Source organism: Scophthalmus maximus, chromosome 8 (assembly GCF_022379125.1).
Source record: "Scophthalmus maximus strain ysfricsl-2021 chromosome 8, ASM2237912v1, whole genome shotgun sequence".
Classification (NCBI taxonomy): domain Eukaryota; kingdom Metazoa; phylum Chordata; class Actinopteri; order Pleuronectiformes; family Scophthalmidae; genus Scophthalmus; species Scophthalmus maximus.
The window spans coordinates 17788688-17813514 of NC_061522.1; the positions used below are offsets into that span (position 1 = coordinate 17788688).

Here is a 24827-nt window from a genome sequence, read left to right on the forward strand (position 1 = left end):
CCGCGGGGGTGAGAAGCAGGGGGAGGAAGAGGATGGGGAGGAGGGGGGCTCCAATAAAGTCTCTCTTCGTCCACACTCCACACAGCTCGCGAGGACCTGAACTCAGAGTCAACAGGTCGACCGCTGCTCTGATGAAACTGATCTTATAACGTCGGATTTACACGCGCGTAATGACGCATTTGTTCCGGATGACCTCGCAGACAATGTCAGGACTTGAAATGACGCGGGAGTTCCAAGTGCATTTGGGGTGACTTTTAAACCAGTTGTCCAACCGCCGTGGCACCATGGAGAACCTTAACCTGCGCTCTCCCAGCACACCTTGCGTGCGCAATCGTTTCCAAGAGGTGTTCGTGCCTTTTCAAATAACTGCCCACCTCTCCATCGACTCTTAGGACATGCTGTGTTTTATTCAGACCCCTCGCAAGCATTTGAGAGACGTTTTACAGCAATAGTTAGAAATGCAGGGCCATTGTGCAGTGAGAAGCTCGTCCGGCGTGTCCGCGGTGCGCTCATGTCTGCTGCTGCTCTTCCTCCACTTGAGCGCATCGGTGGAGACGAGGAGAGTGCGCGGCGGTCGGGCGCAAACTCGGCGGGTGCAGCAGCAGCAGCAGACTCTGGCAGACAGGGAGCGGGTGGAAGGACCGGAAAGCTTCCCTCTAGACTTTACAGCCGTGGAGGGGAACATGGACAGCTTCATGGTGCAGATAAAGAACTTGGCACAGTCACTGTATCCGTGCTCTGCGCAGAAATTGGATCAGGACATGAAGTTGCACTTTTTAGAGAACGCGTCTGTGACGTGCAATGACGGGTCGCCTGCAGGGTGAGTGAGTGAGCTGCATTGCTTCTTCACAGTTTGTCACTAACATCAGCATTATTTAAAACCGCTGTCATTTTTCACTGTCATTGAAGCATATGATGAGATGTTTTAAAACGCGGAGGCGCAGATTAGTTGCGCCCTTTTGCACCAAATATCCAACCTGTGTTACTGACACCAAATTAGATCAAAAGCCCAGATCAGAGAGAGTGCAGTGTGTGCTGCCGCTAAGCCACAGGTTGCGTGAGAGATACGCTTTTCATCCTTGCAGATATGATTTAATATAAGTCTGATGAGCCAGAATTGTTGAGTCTAATATGTATAATATCAAAGTAGGCTGACAAAGACACACAAGGTTATTCAAATGCATGGAACATGAGATTCATGGAAACTTGTGTCAAACAGTATAGATCCTTGACAACTTGCCCATAAATCCACTCGATGGATGTGTACAGTGCGGCCAAAATGCACATATTTACGCATACGTATCTCACCGTAGGCGCACATCCTCCTTTACTTTACTGCTTTGGCTCATTTTCCCCTGGATCGTCATTTGTAGATTGTTATTCTCAGCAGCCACAGAACAAAAAGTTAAAGTAAACGGCTTCGTGGTTCACCTGCCCTGCACGTGCGTATATCGCTGCAACATCCAAATCTTCTGCAAATATCGCTAAAGGGGAATTTAGTGCCCAAATGTTGTGCCAATCATCCAATGCATGGGCCCAGTCAATGTTTGGAATTTAATATTGATCTTTACAATCCCTAACTAAATAAAACATGGTAAGAGTATGGGAAGGGGGAGGGGGCTTTCTTTATCGCACCAATGCTGTCATTGTTGTGTGAGTGTGTCCTGCCAACAGCATGATGAGTTTCCTCTTCTTTAAAAAAAAGAAGCTTTGAAAGTCCTGATTACACCGACTCCTGCAGGATTTTTTAGTGGAGTGATCAGAGCCCAAATCTGTCATGTCAGCATCCAAAGTAGCATCCATGTTGTGCCTGTTGGCATATGTGCGTGCACGACACAAACAAACAGACTTGTTTTGGTGTTCCCATGCAGGTATTACATCAAGGAGTCTAAAGGCAGCAAGAGGTGGCTGCTGTTCCTGGAGGGTGAGAAGCATCCCGTGGAATAGGCCAGATACGGAACACTACACAGCGAAGTGAGAGACAACTGTCGGGAACTTGTTAACAAGCGTGTGTGTGTGTGTGTGCGCGCGCGCGTGTGTGGTTCAGGTGGATGGTACTGTTTCAACAGGCAGACCTGTGACAGCAGGTATGAGACCATGAGGAGACTGATGAGCTCCACCGAGTGGCCACAGACCAGAACAGGTAAGAAAGCAAACGCGCCATTTCATGCACGAACTATACATGTGTGAACGTGTTCCACGTTTGTGTAGCTTTTGAAAAGTCTCTCCACAGCCCCCAAAGACCCTTTTGCCTTCATCTGTAGGAAAAAAAAAACTTCACTCCCTGAATGAAGGAGATTCATAGACCTATTTGTGTTTCCTTTTAAAGCCGAGTTTGCATACATCTTTAGAAGTCACACTCTCTGGTTCTTTCCCTCCGGCCGTCAGGGAACCCCTTGTTTGTTTATGACTCCTGGCCCCCGGCTCCCTCTCTGTGTACACTTCACACTGGTGGCCAGTGCAGCAGGCGCAGAGCTCTTCAATGCCTGCATGTAATTGCTGACCAGAGCCGAGACACTTAATGACTTGTTTACCACAGGGAGAAAAACACGCGCGCGCACACACACGCACACGCACGCACACACACACACACACACACACACTTGCACACACGCATGCACGCACACACGCACGTCAAGGTTTTTTAACAAGCAGCCTAAAGAATTTTAACCCCTCTTTACGTTTACTTTAGGTGTTTGACTCAGTGATGAGGATATTTCCCCCCCCCAGAAAGTGAAATCACATGTCTCACCGTCTTTTATTTCACAGGAACGGGAATTCTGTCTCCTCAGCCGGAGGAAAACCCGCACTGGTGGAACGCCAACATGGTGTAAGAGCCTAAGTCTCTCCTTCACTTCATAGCTGATACACCCCTGTGTTTTTTTGCGTAGTTCTTGGTATTGACTAAACTTGTTGCATCATTCAGGTCTTTAGCTTTTAATGGTTAATGTTTCAATTTACATTCTAGTATTGCTTATTTCACGTACTACTTTTTCTGCATGTGCTGGTAAGGATTTATCATCCTTCCATACATTACATACAGTATTTTTCCTCTAGCTGTATCTCCAATCACAGACTTTTACTTTTTATTCCTACATCTCACTTGTGTGTCACCATCAGCAGTCAAACAAAAGCTGTTGTAATTTCCAATCGGATTCCACATTGTCAGTGTCGCTGTCTCTCTCCTGCAGGTTCATCCCATACTGCTCCAGCGACGTGTGGAGCGGAGCCACCTCAAAGACAGATCACAGTAAGACACGGTGAACTAAATGACAGATGACTCACCCTGTGAGCTCGCGGCTCTGGTTGTCGATTTATAAAGAAAGACTGATTGATGTAGTAGATATTTAAAGGCAGGGGAGAAATGATAAGGTTACAGGGAGAAAAAGATCTGCCATATTTTCTTTTAACTTCCTCCTTAACTCTTTCTGTAATCCCTCAATGTATTTAGTTTTTTTTAGATACTTAAAAAGTAAATGAATAATGTCACACATATAATGTGCAGGTTCCTGCCCACATTATTGCACAGTTAGGTTTTATCTAATGTAATCAGTCAGGTAACTTTTAGACTTTGAATAAATTCACTTTTTACATTAAAAACTATGTAAACTGTGCTTATGAAAAACATGAATATACACAAATTGTGGATGGTGAGATTAAATTTCTCTGCGTTGTGTCATCACGCAGTCGGGTTATCAGCTGAGGGAGATGTCATAAATTATCTTATCAATCACTATTTTTAGATTACAGGTGACTACGCTAATAAATACATGATATTTCTATTGTCAGGTGACTATGCGTTCATGGGATCACTGATCATTAAGGAGGTGGTGAACGAGCTGCTGACAAAAGGTCTGGATAACGCCAAGGTTCTCCTTCTTGCGGGAAGCAGGTCAGTTTTGGACAAACTGGATGTGTTTGTGTCCCCTGCTGTATATACAACTGTGTGTTTTACCAAACGTAATGGCCCAGGCGTAACCTCCGACCCCACTCTGACCGCACTCTTCCTGTCACTAGCGCGGGCGGCACAGGCGTCCTGCTGAACGTGGACCACGTTGCGGAGCAGCTGCAGTCCCAGGGCCACACAGGGGTGCAGGTGAGGGGCCTGGCCGACTCCGGATGGTTCCTGGACAACAAACAGTACAAGTTCACAGAGTGCCTGGATACCATCAGCTGTGCCCCCACTGAGGCCATAAAGAGGGGCATCAGGTAAGGGCAATGTGGTGGGAAGGGCAGGCGGACTGACTGATGGAGGGAGTAAGGAGGTCAGGATATCAGCAGTGACACTTTGTGGTTGTGCAGGTACTGGGGCGGCCTGGTGCCCGAAAGCTGCAGGCAGGCCCATGTTGGAGAGGAGTGGAACTGTTTCTTTGGTTATAAAGTCTACCCCACATTAAAAAGTGAGTGACAAAAAACACCCAGTTTCACCGTAACAGGCCGACATGGACGAGTCAGACAGATGTGGTGTGTCGTGTAAAGTCTCACCTGCATGCGGGGTGTCCTCTGTCCCGTCCAGGCCCAGTGTTCGTGGTGCAGTGGCTGTTTGATGAGGCCCAGCTGACAGTGGACAACATCCACCTGATGGGACAACCCGTCCACGAGGGCCAGTGGAAATACATCCAGAACCTGGGGCAGGAGCTGAGGAGCACACTCCGTGACGTACCGTAAGACAGGCGACACACACACACACACACACACACACACACACACACACACACACACACACACACACACACACACACACACACACACACACACACACACACACACACACACACACACACACACACACACACACACACACACACAAAATAACATTTTCAAAAAGATAGTATTTTCTTTAAATATGTGGGTGTGTGTTTTGTTTGGCAGGGCCATGTTTGCTCCAGCCTGTTTGTCTCATGAGCTCATTACCAGAAGGTGAGTGATTATATTTTTTAATAACCTGTTTTTGACTGTTTCTGACTTGCACGTCAGAGGACTGAATGGGGAACTGTTAACCTTTAATTTATTTACCCTGATTTAAACCTTGATTCTTCTGAGTCGGTCTTGTGTACCTTTGACCCTCCATCGCTGTGTCCTCCTGTCCCTGCAGCTACTGGATGGACATTCAGGTGAAAGGCACCTCCCTGCCCCGGGCCCTCCACTGCTGGGACCGCAGCCTCCAAGACAACGTCCACATCAACGCCAGCCACGGCAACCACAGCCACCAAAAGCACAAGCCCCCACCCGTGAGGGGTTGCCCTCGACATTTGATCGACAGCTGCCCGTGGCCTCACTGTAACCCCTCCTGCCCGACTATCCGTGACCAGCTGACGGGACAGGAGATGAGCGTGATCCAGTTCCTGAAGCACATGGGCTTTGACGTGCAGAAGATGGCTCAGCAGCAGGGCATGGACCCACGGAAGCTGCTGGGCATTCTCAATAATGGCAACTAAGTCGCCTTTTGTGTGCCGTTCAAGCCATTCTGCAGGGACGTTGAACATAAATGGAAGACAGCGGCTTCTTTGTTCTTCTAAAGAACAAACACAACTGAATCAGCATTTGAAAAACTGAACAAAAAAAAACTCACAAGGGACAGTTGAGTTTGAAATACAATCAAACCAGATGAGCTGTTATTGTGAGGTATGACACCAATGCAATGGCAGCTGGGTGCAGTGTGAGTATACTGTAAATGCATGATGTGTATATGCAGTTGAGACTTGTTAAGTTTAAAATAGTCTGTAGAGTTTTGATGAGGAAGCACAGGACTGAAAACACCCGTTTGTTTTACGGGGATTTGGCGCCCTCTTCTGTCAACTCTAGAAATCACATTCAGAAATCCATCTGTGGTGCTGCTGTTTCTACCTTCCATCAAATGTGCTGCTTTTTATCATTTTGGAAAAAAACTATTCAATGGTTAATATTTACTAATAAAGGGTACAAATATTAAGATTATTACCCTAATATTGGTTCATCAGGCTACTTAACAGTGCTTGTATATTTATTTTTCTACTGAAAATATCTTGTCACGTACAGTTAGTCAGTGTAACAATGTCTCCATACATTTGACTTTTTTACTTGCATGTTTATATAAAAAAATGACTGCATGCAAACATATCATGTTAATACTATATTCAAGGCTGTTGAGTTTGTAACAAATATTTTCTTGTGCCGTAGTAGTGCCCACACTTAACACGTGCACTGATAAAAGCATATATACAAAGATTTGATAAAACATAATTTAATAACACAAGTAAGACAGTACATATGCGATAATCGCCCTAAAAAAACAACTCCAAGAACAAAATAAAAAAAAATACAAGGCATCATTTACAGTTATCATACTCACTCCCACAACATCCAAAGTTTTTAAACATTTATAAAAATAAAAGCATAAAAAGTTCACAGTTGGTATGAAAGTGCTTCTACGAGATGTTTGAAATCTATTTAAACTGATGACATCAGTTCTTTTGAGATTTCTCTATTGGTTTTTAAAACTCAAAAACAACTCAGAACATAGGTTAACTTCCTCTCTATAATTCAAATTGTATTTCCTCTGTTCCTCTTGAACAGTCATCCTTAGTCATGCATGACTAATGGCCTTTCAAGCAACATTGTCTGGCTTCACTCCTAAAGTCTGAGGTTTTATTAATGTGTCGTACTGTATAAAGAACACAGCTTTGTTTCACCTGGTATTTTCAAGTTGTTAGTTCCTACAAATACTGCAGCCATTAAAAATCCTTAAAAAGCTTAAAAATGGACAAAATGCACAATCTAGTTGATTTTGGTCCAATTTCTTGCTGTTCCCTTTCTGCTAATATTCCAGTTATGTTCCCACTGGTTTAAGATTTTACTAGACCTCTAGATGCTCGTCTACTGGAGACACAGATGTCTCAACATGAAGAGTCCTGGAATGGAAACAAAACCAGAAGTAAGCAGAAGCCAGGGTTTACAGATGTGCATTGTAGCGTCAGACGAGACTGTTTGAGTAAAGACGACCACAAGTGCATCACAGACTGACCTGACTTTTGAGTCTTCGCACAGTGGTTCGTTTCAGTTCGTGGATGGACTGGAGGCGGGTGATGAGAAACTTTTTATCCTCTCCCTCCTGAGCAGAGAGAATGAAAAGAAGAAGATAAAATCAGATGTTAAGAGGAAAACAATTATCTTTATATTCAAAACAGATTGAGAAAAGGAGTTCTGAATTATGTAGGCGCTGTCGTACATTTTCTATCTGCTCCTGCAGTAAACCGATGATCTTCCTTTGCCCGTCCACCACCTGACTGTGGAAGTAGATGACTATCCTGAAGGAAACACAGATGGAGTGGATCAGAGCAATACACCCAGCACTTGGATAATAATACAGATAATATGATAGATATTATCTGTGTATAAAACACGCTGACTGAGAGCATATGCACTCACAGAAAGATTCCTGCCCCCACAAACAGGAACAAAGGGTTTTCCACCAGGTAGGAGTGAGCCCTGGCCAGAACGGACAGGTTTGGATTATCTTTTTCCAGTTCTTCCACCCAGCGTTTCCCCGCCTGGAACATCGTTTTGAGACCACGGAACGGGCCGCATGACGAGGACGGATTGATACTGCGGACAAAAGACACAAAGGCTGTACCTCAGACACAGAGTGCTGACCATTTAGTTCATTTAGTTTAGGATTACTGAGTCTCAGACCGAAAAAATGTGTTGGTCTAACAACTGTGTGGTAGTGTTGGTGGGGTATGTGTTTTCTCAATAAAATTGAGGATGACTGGTTTTACAAATTCACTAATTTGAAGGTTTTATCAAATGCCAAAACAATTAAAGTGCAATTAGGTTTTGAAACTCAGTATCGTCTGAACTTCAGTCACAATGTTCGGTCCGTACATGACCTAACGCTTAGTTTTGAGGGGTGGTGGTTATGATTAAGAATTGGGCCACAGTGACAAGGTCAACTGTGTGCGTACCTCCACATGGTGTATGTGACACACACAGAGGCACCGAGGAAGGAGGGGAAGCAGAGGAGAGTGATGAAGATGGTGGTCATCTGGCTGACTCTGTAGGGCTTCCTCGGAGCCTGACAGTTCATCATCACACTGCTCTGTGGGGAAACAATGATAAAAGCACATGCTGGGGTCAGAGGTCACAACCTCCATCCCAACCTTCAGGGAGGATGAGACAGAGAAATATGACGCAACAAGACAACAACTGATTTAGTTGTCAAACTGTTTCTAAGGTTGAGATTCATATTATTCATATTATTTCCAGACTACTCAACCAGGACATAAATACGAATCGGTGTTTACAACACATACTGCACGGCTGTTACACAGACGCATTTCGTTTAGTCACAAACACATGTGGACCAATGACACATTTTTTAAAGCTGTCGGTTTCTACAGGTGCACCACTACAGGGGCCAATCCCAAACACCACACTAAAAATGGGAAAATGGAAAATGAAAGGATTCATTGTCATAAAAAAACTGTTTTTAAAATCTTTTGGAAATGTCAGATCAAGCCTGTGCACTTTAAATTAAATCTTTCAGTTTAAGTACCTTTTTAATGTAGAAGAGCAACAAGAGTTTGAGGAGCTGCACTGCCGGCAGCAGAGGGGTGAAGAGAACTCCCAACCTGAACAACACAAAGATTATTATCATTACCCAGAAACAATTTGACTTCACTCAGCATGATTGCATGGACATCTTCACAGAAAGCTCTGTACCAGGCTAAGGTCTGTCCATAGATGAGTTCGAGGACATTCCTGGCAATATCAAAAACCGGTTTCCTCCTCCTCTTCAGGACCCTCTTGGAAAACATCCTGCAGAGAGCAGCAGGAGGAATTACATTGTTTCAGTCAATGTTACAAAATGCTTTTCAAGGAAGAAATGACACCAGACAGGAAGATAAAAGTGAAAATATAACATTCAACAGAACGCAAGTTCATAGTGATAGAAATGTGGGGCTGCCAATGGCAAAACCTTGGTCAGTGGAGTGGAAATACTAACATCCTTTTTTAAGGAACTGACTCACCCCCAAAGAAACTCTCCTAACAAGGTGTCCAGCAGAGTGAAGATGAAGTCCATGAGTAGGAAGCGATAAAGCTCCTGGCCAACAAAACTCTCCCAGCACTAACATGTCAAAGCAGAGCACAAAGTTAGTTATTGAATTACTATCAAATCGGTGGTCAGTAAAAAATGTCGTCTCATCATTAATATTACCATGAAGTTGTCATTTTCAAAGTCGACAGCCATCCGACCCAGCCAGTGGTAGCAGAGGACGCCAAGAACGCTCACTTTTAACATCAAGTTCCTAGAAAATATTAACAGACAGTAACCAAGGTGTTTAAAAAAACTGAACCTAACAGCTCTGCACCCAAACATGAACTCTGTGCTCACATGCAGTCCCTCTGCTAATACCTGCCGATGGCGACATATGTGCGTACAGTCGGTGACTCATAGTCTTCCATCCAGGCAGCGAGGTTGAACAAGCAGGGCAGCAGAACGTTGATGAGCGACACCACCACAGGCAGAGCCAGCAGGCTGGCCTCGTTCAGCAAGGGGTTCTGGGTGGAGAGCGGACCATTAGATCTTTTCTTGAGGTCCTGTGGGAATGAGAGACAGAGACAGAAAACGTATTTTTAAGTTTGATGACTCCTCAATGTTACCGCAGCGTATTCTGTCAACTGCCAGCCACATGGAGTTTTTCTCTTCTGCTGCTCTTTACTGCTGGCAGCGTCGCTGGACCCTCCTGATTTTGCCAAATGGATGCTGTCCAGAAACTGACATTTTGTATTTCAGAGTCAACTTCCAGCTCTGTGGTGACATCACAAATATTGATTGGCTGAAGCAGTTGTTGTCCCAGGAACCTCATACAAATTGTTGGTCTCAGGAAAAGACAGCCACTTGGCAAAATCAGGACGTGTGTTGCTGTTGAGTCAGCAAGGGATTTTTTTTCACCACGAGGAGTCACCAGCAAGGCAGGCAAGGCATTTTCTAATCTTAAAAACTTGGAGGCTTTAAAATCAAGAGTGAAAGCAGCAAGAGATGTTTAGATGGTACAGTTCAATATAATGACACCATAATGTCAATAAGCAGCTTTTATTGTGGCCAGCAGGGGAACAAGAACAAAGACTGAACACCAAACACTAACTGAAGTCTGAGTATCCACCAATAAAAGTTTTGATCCTTAGTGAATGTTGATTTTGGACTATGAACCCCGCTCTGCCTTACCTGGCGCATGTACTGAGAGAAGAAGTAGATGCTGAGCACACAGGCAATGGTGCCTGCTACGCAGATAGTCCATGCCAGGCAGTGGATCATCAGTCTCCCCAAATTCTGGAGACAAGAGTTCCTGACGCGTTTATGGTTCACCTCCGCCAACAGCTCCTGGAGAGGGAGGAGGACGGAGAGAGAGAAAGGCGACGATGTGACGTAGAAAGGACGGAGAGATATGTGGAGAGAGGAGGGAGGGACAAAGACAGAGAAGAATGCATTAGGTCATCGCATTCCTGCAAATTATGCGACAGGAGAAAACAAAGAGAGGAGTGTGTGTGTTTGTGTGTGTTTACATGTACCTTGAGCTGGATGCAGATATTCTCAGACATCAGTTTGACGGACGTTTTTTTGATGACCTTAAAGTCCCAGGAGCAGAAGACCTTCATGGCCAGGATACTGTGAGATTTGTCGATTCGGAAGCTCTGACCAAACGACTTGGACATGCTGTCGGGGGAAATCACACTTTAACATGCATCAGAATAAATATATTGCTTCTCTTGAAACCACTCTGTACCTGTACACGAGGATGATGCATGTGATGAAGAAGGCCGACACTATGGTGAAGAAGTATGCAAGCGGCATGTTGTAAGACAAGCGCTTCGACACACAGGCCAGCATGGTTCCATTGGACACAGATATATTCTGCCCTCCACCTTCATCACTGCAGTGCCGTCGCAGTGTGTAGTTACAGTAGTACCCATAGTACATCACTGTGTCTGAGAAATAGCCCTGAGACAAAATCAGATGGGAAAAAATGCATTTCCTTCAAAGTTGACTCAATTACATTTGGGCTGGATTAGAACGTACAAATTGAATATGATTTCAGTTTTTAGACTTAAAGATCCCCTCCAGACATATTTTAAGACATAATAAATTATTATTAAGACATTCAATTAGCTCTTAAAAATAAGACACCTTCACTGCAAATATTATTTAGTTTCAAAAGTGTAACCACTGAACACACAATGCGTGTACTTCACTGAAAGGTCCATTCCCAGTAAATGTGCACCAGAGGCACACTTGTGAAAGTTGCCTGTTGGACAGCGACTGATTCCAAACTAGTTGTGCTATCACAAAATCCTTCTTGTACATTCACGTCCGAAACCGAAATTTAAGGTTGAGCACAGAGAAACTTTCTGCCTTTAGTGGGTGAATGTGACGGATGCATCTTTCTGCAGAGTGATGGTGAAACATCAATGCAAGGCAACATTATGACTGTGAATGGAGGTGATCTCTTATTGCAACAGCAATTTTACAGCTGTTTTGTTATGTGTCATATCTCATCATATGGATCCGAAGCTCATGCACACACGTCAAGGATGTGCTGAGCGGTTTCTAAAATCTGAGGGTTCATACAACTTACTGCTCCAGTGAGGAGCTCCAGTCCAGAGAAGGAGTGATTTGCAGATAGCAGCACTGGAGGGAGCACTGCCTGAGGCAGCACCAAGAACGCACCCACCACCAGGAACAGGAAGAGGTTGAAGAAGAGTAGGGTCTTAAGGAACAGGAAGTACGAGAGGACTCCAGTGCCGAAACGCCCGCTCACTGTCTTGAGCGCTACTTGCCAGAGCTGGAGGGAGTGCAGGAAGGACAGACAACTGAACCAGCTCTGTTTCACGGCCTGGGAGGAGAAAGTATAGTGTTATTTCTTCTTAAATATCACTTTATACATATAAACATAGTTCTGTTTATATGAATGTATGTACAGGTACATAGTGTTATTCAGGCGGACTCAGAAAGTTTCACATTTTACCCCCCCAAAAAAGCCTCACAATATGTTGCAGTATATTCCAGACACAAGTGTACATGTTTCTCATTTAGCTTTTGTGAGTCTGAAATTCTGTGTCCCAGAGCTAAATTTGCATGTGCAACAGAGAAAACACTTCCTTGATAGCAACACTCACAGGAAATAACCCGACACCCATATTACTTTATTGTTTGTTATACTATTTGAATGTTATTCAGTTGTTGCTTATGTCAACCTTGTTCTATTATTATATTGTGTTATGAAACGGATCCAGAAACATTGCACTTTAGAGATCAATGGGCATATTTGTTACAAGACTCTTCAATCTTGAATCAATGTAACACCACTGCACTGCCTTTTCTTTCTTTCTCTATGTCACAACTGCTGAAATTTAATCGAACTGTAGGATTGGATTAAGTTTGGGTTATTTTGGCTTTGGTGCAAGTTAGCAAGCACTGATTATAATGTGGTCTCATCCTTGCTCATTAACGTGCTTATGACAAGTTCATCTATCATTACTTCTATGAGCTGCAGCTATGTCTCACATGATATCACACTTCAGTAAATAGGGTCCCTCAGGAGCAGAGGTTATTTTTCAGTCACAAACAAAAAGAGTGTAAAACATAAGTAGAGGAGGCAGAGGGTGATTTTGAAACTTTAAAATATGTGGAATGTCAATTTAAGGAAGAACTCCTTAAACTGTATCTACAAAATCCATCAGTGTTTGACAGAGTCTGTGTCTTGGGTCTGGGAAGAAATATACAAGAAGTAGAACTTAAGACAGATGCTGCTGGTGGTGACTTACGATTATGATGTAATACTTGAGTCGACTGCAACAGGGGATCTGACTTCCAGAGCGTGTGCGTCTCTCCTTTTGTAAAGTTAACCTCCTGTAGACAGAGAAACAACGAGAGGAATTTAAACTGATAGATCAAAAACGCATGTTATGTAAATATGAATAACTGAGAACAAAGGCCACATGAACCTGAGTTCACTCTTCTCCGCCACACTGAGCGGCATTGCTTGCAGCATCCTGATTCTGTCGCTCACTGACAGGTTCTGCAGGTTGTTCACCAAACGTTCCCTTTTTGTATCTGTAACACACACAGGGTGATGAGTGGAGTGACGTTATACGCATACACACACACAAATGTGTGATATTAAAAATGATATTGTCGTGTCTGAGATTAGGGCCAGTGATCCACCTCACCCTCTGCGTCAGGGCTGTCTGTCTCCATGCCGTAGCCTCGTATGCTCGGTCTGGCAGAGCGGGAGAAGTCTCGGATGGAGGGTCTGCTCTGCTTGTGTCGTCGCAGCTGCATGGTCCTGTTGTAGTATTGAGAGATGATGGCTCCCCTGTTGCGGCCTGACGGAGCAGAAGGATCAGACTGATCAGACATGGGATCAACACCATTCACAGGAACTCTGTCAATCATGAATTGTTGGAAACATGCCTTCAGGGATTAGCATATCTAATCTGTATCTGCATCAGCACTAAAATCTGAAAGATTTTACAACAACGCTGTAAGTTAAAACAGGAAAAAAAACATTTTCATGAGTGAGCCAACTGTAACATGTAGATTTAAATGACTTGCTGAAAGATGACAAGTTATTTCTTATTTTGAAAGGCAAACCAACAAACGCATCATGTGGCACAGCTAAGAAAATTAGACAGACTCTCTCTGCAACAGTGTCGTCACTTCTGCCGGACCCACCGATGGTGCGACTGGGCATGGCTGACAAAACCCTTAAGGTGGCCGTGGACCAGCGTTCACCGACGAGGGGGTTTGTCCTTTCATCATCTTCCCGTCCAACCTCTCTTTGTGTCTTCCCCCTTTCTCCAAAGTCTTGACCAGGGCTGGATAGGTAGGGCACATCATCTGTGGAATAACAATTTTAAAAAGGAAGAAGACTATGAAAATATCGTCTCTGCTGGGAAAGACAAACACCAGACATCAGATATGATGAAATATGAATCCACTTGTCAAATCCTTTCTAATCCCTTATTGGATCTTTCTAGACAAACAAATTGCAAGTAACTGAAGGCTAAAATAAGTTTTACCAAAATTTATTTGACCACCTTCTGTTGGCTGATCAAGCAGAAACACAAAAGTGTTAAGTGACAGCCTAATGAATGTCCCTTACTGTGCCTACAACCTGAAAATTAAATAACAGTATAATATATGAGATATATCATTTGAAAACAAAAGAAGGAGAGGTGAAAAGGTCTGATAAGTTTTTGAGTGTTTGACCTCAGCTGAAGGAATATTGGTATTTTGTTGACCAGGACCCGGGTCTAATATGGGACCAGCTGTCCGGACCTACCCGTCTCATATATTATATTAATATTAGAATCACATAATACCCAGCTCTAGTATAAATTCAACCCTTCCACATGCTTCACATGCATCTGTGTGCCGTTAAAAACCCACAGTACCTCGACCCTCCTCGTCCAGTTCTCTCTGCAGCTGCTGCAGCTCGTAGGCGTCACACAGTCCGTCAGACAGTCCTCCGTTCCGACTCTGCTCCGCTATCAGCTGGTTGAATGAGTCATGAACACCTTCCTCGTCCACTGGGCTCCTGACGGGAGGACAAATGGACATGAGGACTGACACCATGACAGGAAACAGGGTGATAGATTCAAAGACACACTTCAATACAGAACCAGACTGCTCTGGGGACTGTGGCCCACTGACAACCCCTACAGATCAAACTCAATGACTCAGTCCCTCTCATGGGAGGAAACCCGTAACCAAACAACCCAAGAAGGAGTGTATGAAGTCATTTTTCAATCAATTGTAAATAGTATAGCCGAGATTGCCTTGTGTGTCCCTCTTCCTGTGTTATCTAGATGTACTGGAAACCAAAGCCAACCGCACCGACTGTTTTTTCTCTTACAGCATGAAGAAAATAAAAACACATTATGTCCAGTTCCCTTTGACTTAGCACTTTTACAAAGACAGCAGAGGAAGAGGACAGAAGCAATCACGCCCGTACTGTGTTCAAATGGAAACATTCACTCTCTCACAGGGGCAAACTGTATTCAAACACACACATGTTCAACAAAACAAATAGTCTTTGAGACAATGGTGTAGAAGTAAGAAACAAGTCACATGGTTAGAAACAAACAAAAACCACCACATGAAGGTCCTGGGACAGAGCGCAATCGGATCTTCCTTCCCATTTAGTGTCTATCAAAACATCAAAGAGCACAGCTCACTCTGTCGCCGCTGTTCCTCATTTTCCCCAAACTCTCGTCTCTCCTCACGGCCTTCGTGTTTACTATCGCTACGTGAGCAGACGGCTCATGACAGCAACGCAAAAAAACAGTTAACAGGAAAACAGGAGAAACATGTCACTCACTCCACCGCAGCTTCCACGAGAGGGTGGTTCAGATCAAAGTTAACGTGTCGGGCCATTTTTCTTCTCCCCCACCCCGACAGTCTGGCACGCCGTCCGTCTCTCTGTCGGCCAAATCACTGAGGGGTCACACCCTCACCTGCTCAGAGGTGCACTCCACTCCCACCATGGTGTTTATTCCTCTACCTGAGAGAGGCGGGAAAAAGACAGGGCGATGAGCCAATCACAGGTAAAAGAAAAGAAAAAAAAGCCTGCAAACTGCATTGGAATTTGAACGCTCGAGTCATGTAACTGCTTGTCCTGCCCACATTTCTTTACTGCATTTTGAGGAAACAAACCTCGTGGACTGTAAACATGACAACTGACTACGCCATTTCCGGCCTAAGGTCCCAATAACAGTGTGGATTCATACGTGATCTCTATTAAGGATAAAAATGTCAATGTTCTTTGCATGCTGTGTCAACATTCACAGGCCTTTTACGGTAATTGTGAGGTGGCAATCTCTGTCATGAAGTTGACTCGTCATAAGGGATTACGTAATTTTGTCCGGACTCCTCTCAGAGCTCCTCTGTTTCGCCTATTCTGAAGGGGACTGTGGTCAGAGTCAGATGGTGCAGTGTCACAAGTGAAATGAATATTCATCGACAGAGACTGAGTGATGCATTGTTCAGGGTAACAGTCATTGTGTCATGTGGAGGATTTTCGTGGAAGCTTGTCGCTTCCTGTTTGTTTGTGTGCGATCTTAAAGGCCTGCACTTCACTCCAAAAATCAGCCCTCAGTTATGTGCAACAATGGCACATAAAACTTTCATCAAAGCCCCGGAGAGGCCATGTCCAGAGGTTATTAAAAACATTATCACAGACATTAAAAAAAACAAGAAAGTAGTGGACTGTTTGGGATATAGGGCAATTGAATCCAGATATTCATTAGAGACTAATAAAACCTCTTTACCAGATTTATCCAACGCTGCCTTGACAGAGGAGGGAAGAGCTGTGGATAAATAAAACACAACCAACAGCAATAAATTCAGCTCTTTGGGATCAAAGTCGGCTGTGAAAAAAATAAATAAAATAAAAATAAATAAAGATCTGGAAATGCATCAATATACCTCACAGTTAAGAGGTGCAGATGAAGGATATATTATGGTATTGATGAAATGGATTACTTTGTTTTGATTCAATTTTAGAATGAGCAATTCATGAAATAAATCTTGAGACTATATACATATATATATATATATATATATCAGATTTTTTCTTACAGTTTGTACTGTTGCAGCTCACTCTAATGCATGTACTTTTGGATTTGTAAGTCCATTTTGGTTAATAAAGCCAAATCCATGAGCGGAACTCATATGAAACTTATGAAAACAATGTATTTTTCTACAAAGATTTATGCTTTAATTTGACAAAATACAGTGATTTGTAAAATACCTTAAAAATCCCTGGATTAGTCAAAAACAGCAATTTGTCTTGGATTATTTGATCCATAATCATCAAAAATTAACAGAATTACAATAAAAAGTAAAGTTGATACAATTATTGAGGGTTTTATCAATATCTCCCAAACCTATTCACCATCTTTTCCTATTCAAACACACTGTATTTGGCACGGTATGGAAGAAAAATCATCAATATCCCATGCAGCACATTGTCACAAAACATAATAATTTAAAACCACATTGTAATAAGTGAAACTACTGACTCAAATTAAAATACTATAGTTTTTATAACGGAAATGTGTTCTCAACCATTTGGACCTAATTCTGTAAGAACATTTTTTTGCATTATCAATTATTTAGAGAGACAATAAAACAAGTTATAATGCCAAAAGATCAGCTTAGTCTGGATTATCTGAACTGGTTATCTGTGGGATCAATTAGCTGCTTCTCTCAATCGCCGGAATTAATGCAAATAAATGTATCCAGAGATGGAAAACTGGTCTGACTACACAACTTGTTGTAATTCTGCTAAGGTTTCACTAAAAGTCGTGTACACTTCCTGTTTACATGCACCCACGACAGAACGCAGTCAAAGTGATGTGATTCTTTGGATTGAAAACATCTGTGGAGCTTTTTATTGAAAAGACAACAAGAACAAACTTTGGACTTCTTTAGCCAAGGAACAAAGATTGTACCTCCAGTGCTGCGGGTATTTCCCCAAGTGCTGCGACATGATCTCACAAACACCCAGTTATTAAGCAGAACCCAGATAAATTCAGTATTCAACTAACACTCAGAGAGTTTGTTTCATAAGTAAGTCAGAAAAATCCCCATTAAACTGAACTTTTGCTTACGAAATACTGAGCTCATTTCTGTCCGAGGAAAAGTACAGTGTCCTCTCATACTCGCTGCAAAGAAGACAGACAAAGACATTCCCCACATCACAGGTACAAGCTGGATTTGTCGGTTTACTGTCAGTGCCTTGTGCAAAGTGCACTGACTGAATAACAACATACAGTGAGAGCAAGTTGTAAGCATTACACACGCATTATGTTTGTAAATCCAGAGACCTGGATTCTTTCTTGGGGTGGAAGTTTTTCTGGTTCTGGTCCGGAATATGAATATGATATCAGCAGCGTACATGAAGCAGGGCGCAGCTCTGAATATCAGCCAACACGCTGACTGAATGACAGAATGGCTCAGAAATGTCATTCTGCCACCATGAACCTTAATCCTCCTCTTGAGCTCATTCCCTCTGACTGAAAAATCGACTGCACACATCTGCTCTTTCTCCTTCTACCTCAAACAGACTTTTCTCATTACCTGAGGCGAATCATAATTTCCTTTAGTGTCTGTTTCCAATTCCAATAATTCCTTTCAGTTGATCTTTTTTGGGCAAAATGTGATTATGTCGGTATAACACTGGAAAGCTGAAAGTCCCAAGTCATTGTCTAGGTTACAGTGAGTGTTCAGCCTTGTTGTGTGCGTCTTATTTTAATGTGTGTACGTGATGACTAATGCTGAAGCAGTCCTCTGAGACTTCACGGGCTGGGGATGATATTGTGGGTGGGGGACAAGCACAAGCACAAGGGGTTGAGCTGCACCACTGCCAAATAAAATAGAAACAGAAAAAAAACAAACCTGGGTCGTAGCGTCAGTCACTAGCACCTCTCTTAGATTAGAGATGCAACATTCTATCGATTAATCGATTAGTAATCGATTACTGAATTAATCTCCAACTATCTTGCTAATCGATTAATCGGTTCAGGTAGTTTTTATGCAAAAAAGGTCAAAATGATCTGATTTCAGCTTCTTAAATGTGAATATTTTCTGGTTTCTTTGCTCCTCTACGACAGTTAACTGAATATCTTTTTGGTGTGTAGACAAAACAAAACAACATTTTTCACCATTTTATGGACCAAACAACTAATTCGATTAATCGAGAAAATAATCGACAGATTAATCGATTATGAGAAGAATCTTAAATTGCAGGCCTACTTAAGGTGTCGGGGAGTGATGTTTTCTTTTCAATTCACAGAGCCGGGGCTGAGCCGAGAAAACAGGATTATTATTCCGAACCGGAAGCAAGCGGAACGTGAGGAAATTTTTGCTGAATTTTACAAAAATGTGTCGGATTAAGATCACTTACTGCCCCTTTAAGTTGGATAACTTACTAGTGGATTGGAGAACAATTTTTTGCTTCAAAAGACAAAAAAGAGCTGCAGGATGTACAGTACAGAAGAGAAGCATACTCTAATCACAATGACTAACACTGCCTTACATCGCATGCCAGTGTTGACACAGAGGATGAAACGGAGGCGGGTATCAGCAGATACGAGGTCAAAGCATATGGGTGTAAAGGAATCTGTCCACCCCGACAGCTCTCAACAACTGCAAGGGAAACAGTTCCCACAGTGCTGACGAAAGCCAACAGAGGGATCAGGGAGGCACAAAGCCACAGTAAACATGGCAGCAGACGGACTTGTATTTCGGCACCCGGGCCTGTGCTACGAAGCGAGTTCAACAAACCCAGGATATGTTTTCGTTATCTGGTTTGACTCCGCCTTACATTGGCCATCCTGGATCCCCTGTGCTCCGAAGCTGCATATCAACTGTCTCAGTCGACCCTGGGTTTTACCTGTCCGGTAACGAGCGCGTACATGTGGAAGAGGCGGAGTGGTTAATTACAAGCGATGATCGTGTTACGTTTGTATTCCTACATATGGTCAGTCTCCCCGATTTGTTCCGAGCTGCAGTGATAGAATAAGAAAGTAACACGTCGTCAGTGATTCTGTCGGGAATCAAATAATCTTTATTGAATTCAAATCAGGCTCTTATATTAGCGAGTCTATTTATCTATGTATTTTGTGTGATAAACTCTCCCTCTGTTTATCAGAAACTGTTTTAAAAACCAGAGTGGACGCGTGAAAAGTCAGGAACAGCAAAAGCTCAACAGCCCACTGCAGTGAAAATCCCATTCATATTCTGAATCAACGATTTGATTATTAGCCATGTCGTAACCATCCAAGGTCGACTTACCGCGAGCTATGAGGTTGTGAAACGATGGTATATGCACCTGTAGGAGCCACAAGTCCGTATGAAATCAGCCTTGTTTAAGAGAAAATGAGTGTTTTCTTCGCGACACCATTGAGGAGGACTACACTGGCGAGTGTGATTGGTCAGTAGTTGGGACTGGCGACTGGCTTTGATGTCTTTGCTCCCAGGTTTGCTGTTCAGCACAAGTTACCACGGTGATCTACCCCTGTGTGACGAGAACCAGCTTTCGTGGGACGGAAAACCCAGAGCTAAACCCTGACGTGGCCTGGACACTCGCAGCTTGGCCTGGGAAAACGCAGGAGACGGACGGAGGACAGGGAGAGAGAGATAAAGGTGGCCGGGAACGTCTGCGGCCTAGGGCAAAAAAGGAAGCAAAGTGAAGACATGAGTGCCCAAAAAAATGAAAACACGATGAAAAGTGGGAGGACTGCGGGGAATAATGACAGGCTTCTAAGGATGGGGGGGGGGTGAAGGGGAAACAGGAGAAGAGGTGTTTCCAATGACCTGTGATGCACGCTGACAGTCCCACTGTTGTTGCACACACAGGGGCCAACACTGCACGTCTGTCCGCCTTCACGGGGGGGGGGGGGGGGGCACATCAAATTATAGGTTTGCTGCTGGTTACATCACAGAAACTGGAAGGCCGTGTGCTACAACACAGATGGGGCAAAAGTGATCCATCTCTTTATGCCATGATGAACTTTAATGTGCCCCCCCCCCCCCCCGTTAAAGTGCCTCTACAACAAACCCCCTGCGGTTGCACAACAGACTGCACGAGCTCGCTCTTGTGTCAGGGGTCACTCCCGCAGACTCCGGTGCTGAACAAACTCACACCACTCGGAGCGACGCGCTCGTCTGTTGCCCTGAATCACAACACCTCTGTTCTCGTGTTCCCCGTCGGCCGACGGTAGCTAGTCGGCGACGGGGACTTGTCCGACCTGTTTTCCAGAGTTTGTTCCACACAGTTGACAAACGAGAGGGTTGACAGGGCTCGGGACGACGACGCCGCCCCGAGCCCAACGAACACCGGCCGCCGCACACTCAGTATTCGAACCGGTCGGAGGCGTTCACTCACCCGCTCGCTCGGTCGGTCGGTCGGTCGCAGAACTTGTGGAGTCTCCGCCGCTCGCGACCTGTCAGTCACAATCGCACCGTGCACGCGCAGACGGGCAGCGGGCGGGACAAACCACTTTGCTCAGAGGGGTGTGCGGTTTCCTTTTTTTAAAACACGCCGGCGGCAAATGTTTTCAAACACAGAAGAAAGTCAGTGTTATCATTTGAAATATTCGTCGTACTCTCAAATAGCGCGACACCTTCCACATTGGGAGAACTTGCATTGTTCTTAACCGATAACGCGGTAGAGTCATTTTGACCCCTACAGAATTGGTGCCCGTGGCGCGGTCCCATTCAGGTCCGTCCAGACAATGTTCGTATAAAAGGCCGAAATTACACTAAACTCTACAATCTATCGAGGCCGCTAATGGTTCGTTGCGAGTCACAGTATCTACAAACTCCTCTGAAAGTTGACAAAACTTCATTACAAGTAGACACATAGCAGATCCAGTCTGATGGCGGCAGGAGCTAAATCCTCAGAAGGCAATACAAACAGTACATCCGGGGCCTTTGTCATAACTCACCTGCGCACACCTGGGGCGTGGTCTACGAAGCGCGTTCAACAAACCCAGGATATGTTTTCGTTATCTGGTTTGACTAAACCTAACATTGACCATCCAGGATAACCTGTGCTTCGAAGCTGATATTGTTGGTCAGCAAAAATTACAAGCGACATCTTCAGATCCATGATTAAAGTTTTTAATATGATACGAAAAGAAATGCTGCTACATGCAGGTCGATTTTGTTTAAGCAACATGTAAAAGTGACATTCTACAAAGAAATGAAAATAATGAGATTAAGGTCATATGATCAAACAACTAAAACAGAAAAGAACCACTCAAAATATTTTTACATTTTTTTAGTCAGCCTTAAAATATGTAAATAAGCACAGGAATTAATTAAGTTTACAATGATCAAACTATGAAGAGAAGCTGAAGTGATGTCAGGCTGAGGCAGAGGAGAGAAGAAGTTATTGTGTGATGAGGTCAATCACACCGAACTGTTCATTCATGATCATGAGAAATATTGATCAGTGTGTGGATCATTTTTATTCTGCAGTGAATAAGAAAGTAAAACACTGTCAGAGATTCTGTCAGGAATCAAATAATCTGTAATGAACTCCAATGAAGCTCTGATATTAATGCGTCTATGTATTTATTTCGTGTGATAAACTCTCCCTCTGTTTAATAGAAGTTCTGTTTTAAAACCAGACCGATTCCACTCATCTATGAATATCTGCTGCACTTAATTATTTGTCACTTTGCTCTAAACTTTTTTTGTCATTGACAGGATCCTGTAGAATGATGACTCTGGTTTTCTAGTGATCCGATTGGTCAGTAGTTGGACTGGTGAGGGGCTTTGATCTCTTATCTGGAACTTAACCTGCTCCAGAGTAGCTAATTTGGAATCGCCAAGTTACCATGGTGATCTATCCCGGCAGGAAGTGAACCAGGACGGAAAACCCAGAGTAAAACCTGAAGTTACCTCGGTAACCACAAATCCTGCTTCGTAGTAAAAGGCCTCACACCTCGGCTGTCTCTAAAAATATACTAGGAAACTAAGTATGGCTGTTTACAAAGCAGTTTAAAGCAAAAGCTAATTAATGATCAGTGTGAACATTGTGTGGATTCATTGATTTAGTAAACTAGTTTTCAAAAGTCCCTTTCCACTTAACATTTTGACATGCTACAGAAGGAAAAGTACAATACTGATGGGGGCTGAATTCTATTGAGCTGCCTCAGTTTCAGCGTTGTGGTTCATGCTGGCTCACTGGTACATAAGATAAAATAAGATGCACCTTATCATCTCGTGTAGAGGTAAGTCAAATTTGACACAGCAGCACAAAGGAGTAGCAGCACCAGGGTAAAATTTAACAAGAAATAAAACAAGAGAAAAAGGGATCTAAGGTAACTGAGATAAAAATAGAAATACTATATACCCAACCAAAACAGCTAACTAATTACTCTTGACCTAGACTGAACAACACAAGCAGGTAAAGAGAAATCCTTCTCCTCTTACAAGCATCCTTAGGTTTCGTAAGAATAAATTCTCAGTAGGTGTTATCGTCTCAGCAGAATTGAAACCAAGCCTGTCAAAGTAGCGCACAAGAAGTGTCACCATTGCTTCATGTAAATGGTGCTGACTAGAAACCTCAAGTGTCCTTGCGGTAAAGAAAGTGGGTGGAGAGATACTTTCTGTTTCATCATCCTGTCCATTACATTCAAACGCAGTTTCCAAATGATGAAACACTGCCCAGTGTAGATACTGTTAAGTCCATCTTTCTTCAAGCAAATGGTAGTTTATGTGGAATTTCTGAGAAACGATGACAATTCCATAGATGGTGTTTTGACATTAAGGGAACATTAATTTGTGGTTGTCGCACATTAACTAATTCTTGAGTATATTCAGTATTGAAATCTCTAGTTTGTCATTTCAAATCGAATGTGTGTTTAGTGTTATACCCCAGTGGATTATAGACAAACTCATCTGAAAACACATCCTGAAAAATTGCATTATCTGTGTAACATTTACAGTAGTCTGAAGTTAAGTACAGGCTACAAGTGCAGCGCCTGTGTCGACATCCTGCCACGTGATTTCCTGAGAGCTGTCAAACTCTGCCACAGTCTCAGTCAGTCTATATGAGGACCGATCTGACATCTGCGTCAAAGTGAGCCACACCAACACGGAGGAACAACACAAACTACAGATCAGCTGCCCGGGGGACATTATTGATGTGAGCAGAAAGCAGCACATTTTGGTGCAGATTGCAGAAATGATTTTAGAATCGCAAGTTGTGCCTTGCGTTGAGATGTTTGTTGACTGTTGCCAGTTGAATTGAGAAGAGTCTTTTTTTATTATTAAAGAGAAAGTTCAGGGAGAGAAAAAAATGGAGGAGCACCACTCTGTCAACGTCACAAGCGTCTTATCAGGTAACAAAAAAATAATACAAATAATACGTGAATGTGTGTGGGATAACACTGTTGGTTACAGAAAAAATATATACAGTACCTTTGCATTTGGTTTGCTACTAAAAGAAGCACTATTGCTTTGTTGTTTGTGAGAAGTAGAAGTTGCTGGTCTTTGCTAAACACAGTCACATTTTTATATCCACTTGTGTAGTGTATTATATACAAACAAATCAAACATACTGCAGTGGAATGATTGAGTTGTCTAATTAATCTGTCTAGATTAATTTTCATAATTTGAGTTGTTTTTCCAGCAGATATACTTGTTGCTTGTTCATTCCAGCTGATCAAATGTGAGGATTTGCTACAGTTCATCGTTTCGTGTCTCTGCCAATATATCCCTGAGAACTATTAACGGAGCGATTAATACAGTCTGCGACGAAAGCTCAGTATAACACCTCGTATGTAAACCTTGTTCCTGTGTCATAGTCAGGAAATTTCTCCTGTCCTTCTCACCACAGACGCAAGCCCTCATTCCACCCTGTCGCTTGAGTCATGCGAGTACTACCAGACAGAGATATTTGACCAGCTGCCCAGCATCCAGGCTTGCCGGCCCGGGCGGAGCAGACAGGGTGTTTTGGGAGTCTGCGAGGCCGAGCGGGGCAGCCCTCAGCCGGGGGAGAAGCGCAGCGATGGCCACCCGTGGACCAGAGCACCCAGGGACAAGGCGTCTCTGCAGCCACTCAGGAACCTGGCCATGTGTATTGAGGCGAAGCGAGGTGCCAGGTGGGAGAGTTAATTTTACACTCTTTCAAGCTTATTTTGACAGAAATTGAAATAGAAACGAGAGTCTCTTATCATTTCATTCACATAATACAATATTCTGTTTTGTCCTAAATTGCTTTCAAATCTTTTTTGGCTTGTGCACCAGTAAAACTAATGCCTATTTT

The 24827-nt window shown here is 43.4% G+C and overlaps 3 protein-coding genes across 9 annotated transcripts in view; 2 read left to right on the plus strand and 1 right to left on the minus strand.

Annotated features, from left to right (window-relative positions):
* Positions 1 to 6385, plus strand: notum1b (notum, palmitoleoyl-protein carboxylesterase b). Its single transcript, XM_035638453.2, has 11 exons — positions 1 to 820; positions 1872 to 1924; positions 2048 to 2143; positions 2770 to 2830; positions 3192 to 3250; positions 3790 to 3892; positions 4018 to 4209; positions 4303 to 4400; positions 4517 to 4664; positions 4873 to 4920; positions 5096 to 6385. The coding sequence occupies exons 1-11, from the start codon at positions 459 to 461 to the stop codon at positions 5436 to 5438; spliced, it is 1563 nt and encodes a 520-aa protein (XP_035494346.2). The 5' UTR covers positions 1 to 458; the 3' UTR covers positions 5439 to 6385.
* tmc6b (transmembrane channel-like 6b) lies at positions 6208 to 21090 on the minus strand. 3 transcript variants are annotated; one of them, XM_035638430.2, is made up of 21 exons: positions 20934 to 21090; positions 15363 to 15545; positions 14437 to 14579; positions 13715 to 13879; positions 13210 to 13365; positions 12985 to 13093; positions 12805 to 12889; positions 11616 to 11873; positions 10767 to 10981; positions 10552 to 10696; positions 10208 to 10363; positions 9395 to 9579; positions 9197 to 9287; positions 9009 to 9106; positions 8701 to 8796; positions 8534 to 8609; positions 7944 to 8077; positions 7408 to 7584; positions 7208 to 7286; positions 7004 to 7090; positions 6208 to 6890 (listed from the first exon to the last, which is right to left on the minus strand). In XM_035638430.2, the coding sequence occupies exons 2-21, from the start codon at positions 15416 to 15418 to the stop codon at positions 6876 to 6878; spliced, it is 2526 nt and encodes an 841-aa protein (XP_035494323.2). In that variant the 5' UTR covers positions 15419 to 15545; positions 20934 to 21090; the 3' UTR covers positions 6208 to 6875. The 3 variants fall into 3 exon arrangements, with proteins under 3 accessions (XP_035494323.2, XP_035494324.2, XP_035494325.2); XM_035638431.2 differs by lacking the exon at positions 20934 to 21090 and adding an exon at positions 19841 to 19973; XM_035638432.2 differs by lacking the exon at positions 20934 to 21090 and adding an exon at positions 16312 to 16334.
* Positions 20072 to 24827, plus strand: part of tmc8 (transmembrane channel-like 8) — a 10235-nt gene continuing 5479 nt past the window's right edge. Inside the window, exons 1-5 of one of the 5 annotated variants that reach the window (XM_035638435.2) lie at positions 20072 to 20191; positions 22262 to 22320; positions 23506 to 23705; positions 23836 to 23901; positions 24399 to 24663. In XM_035638435.2, coding sequence (XP_035494328.1) covers positions 23859 to 23901; positions 24399 to 24663 — 308 coding nt within the window. In that variant the 5' untranslated portion in view covers positions 20072 to 20191; positions 22262 to 22320; positions 23506 to 23705; positions 23836 to 23858. The other 4 variants (XM_035638436.2, XM_047334116.1, XM_047334117.1 and 1 more) reach the window with 4 other exon arrangements.

What these genes read in the sequence shown, in the direction of transcription:
- notum1b (XM_035638453.2), top strand. Translation starts at nt 459, where the DNA reads ATGCAGGGCCATTGTGCAGTGAGAAGCTCGTCCGGCGTGTCCGCGGTG. An exon ending in CACCTCAAAGACAGATCACA is followed by an intron (nt 3,251 to 3,789) that starts GTAAGACACGGT and finishes TTCTATTGTCAG; the next exon opens with GTGACTATGCGTTCATGGGA. An exon ending in AGCACACTCCGTGACGTACC is followed by an intron (nt 4,665 to 4,872) that starts GTAAGACAGGCG and finishes TTTGTTTGGCAG; the next exon opens with GGCCATGTTTGCTCCAGCCT.
- tmc6b (XM_035638430.2), bottom strand. Translation starts at nt 15,418, where the DNA reads ATGGCCCGACACGTTAACTTTGATCTGAACCACCCTCTCGTGGAAGCT. An exon ending in CTCGTGGAAGCTGCGGTGGA is followed by an intron (nt 14,580 to 15,362) that starts GTGAGTGACATG and finishes TCCTCCCGTCAG; the next exon opens with GAGCCCAGTGGACGAGGAAG. An exon ending in TGCTCTTCTACATTAAAAAG is followed by an intron (nt 8,078 to 8,533) that starts GTACTTAAACTG and finishes GTTTCCCCACAG; the next exon opens with AGCAGTGTGATGATGAACTG.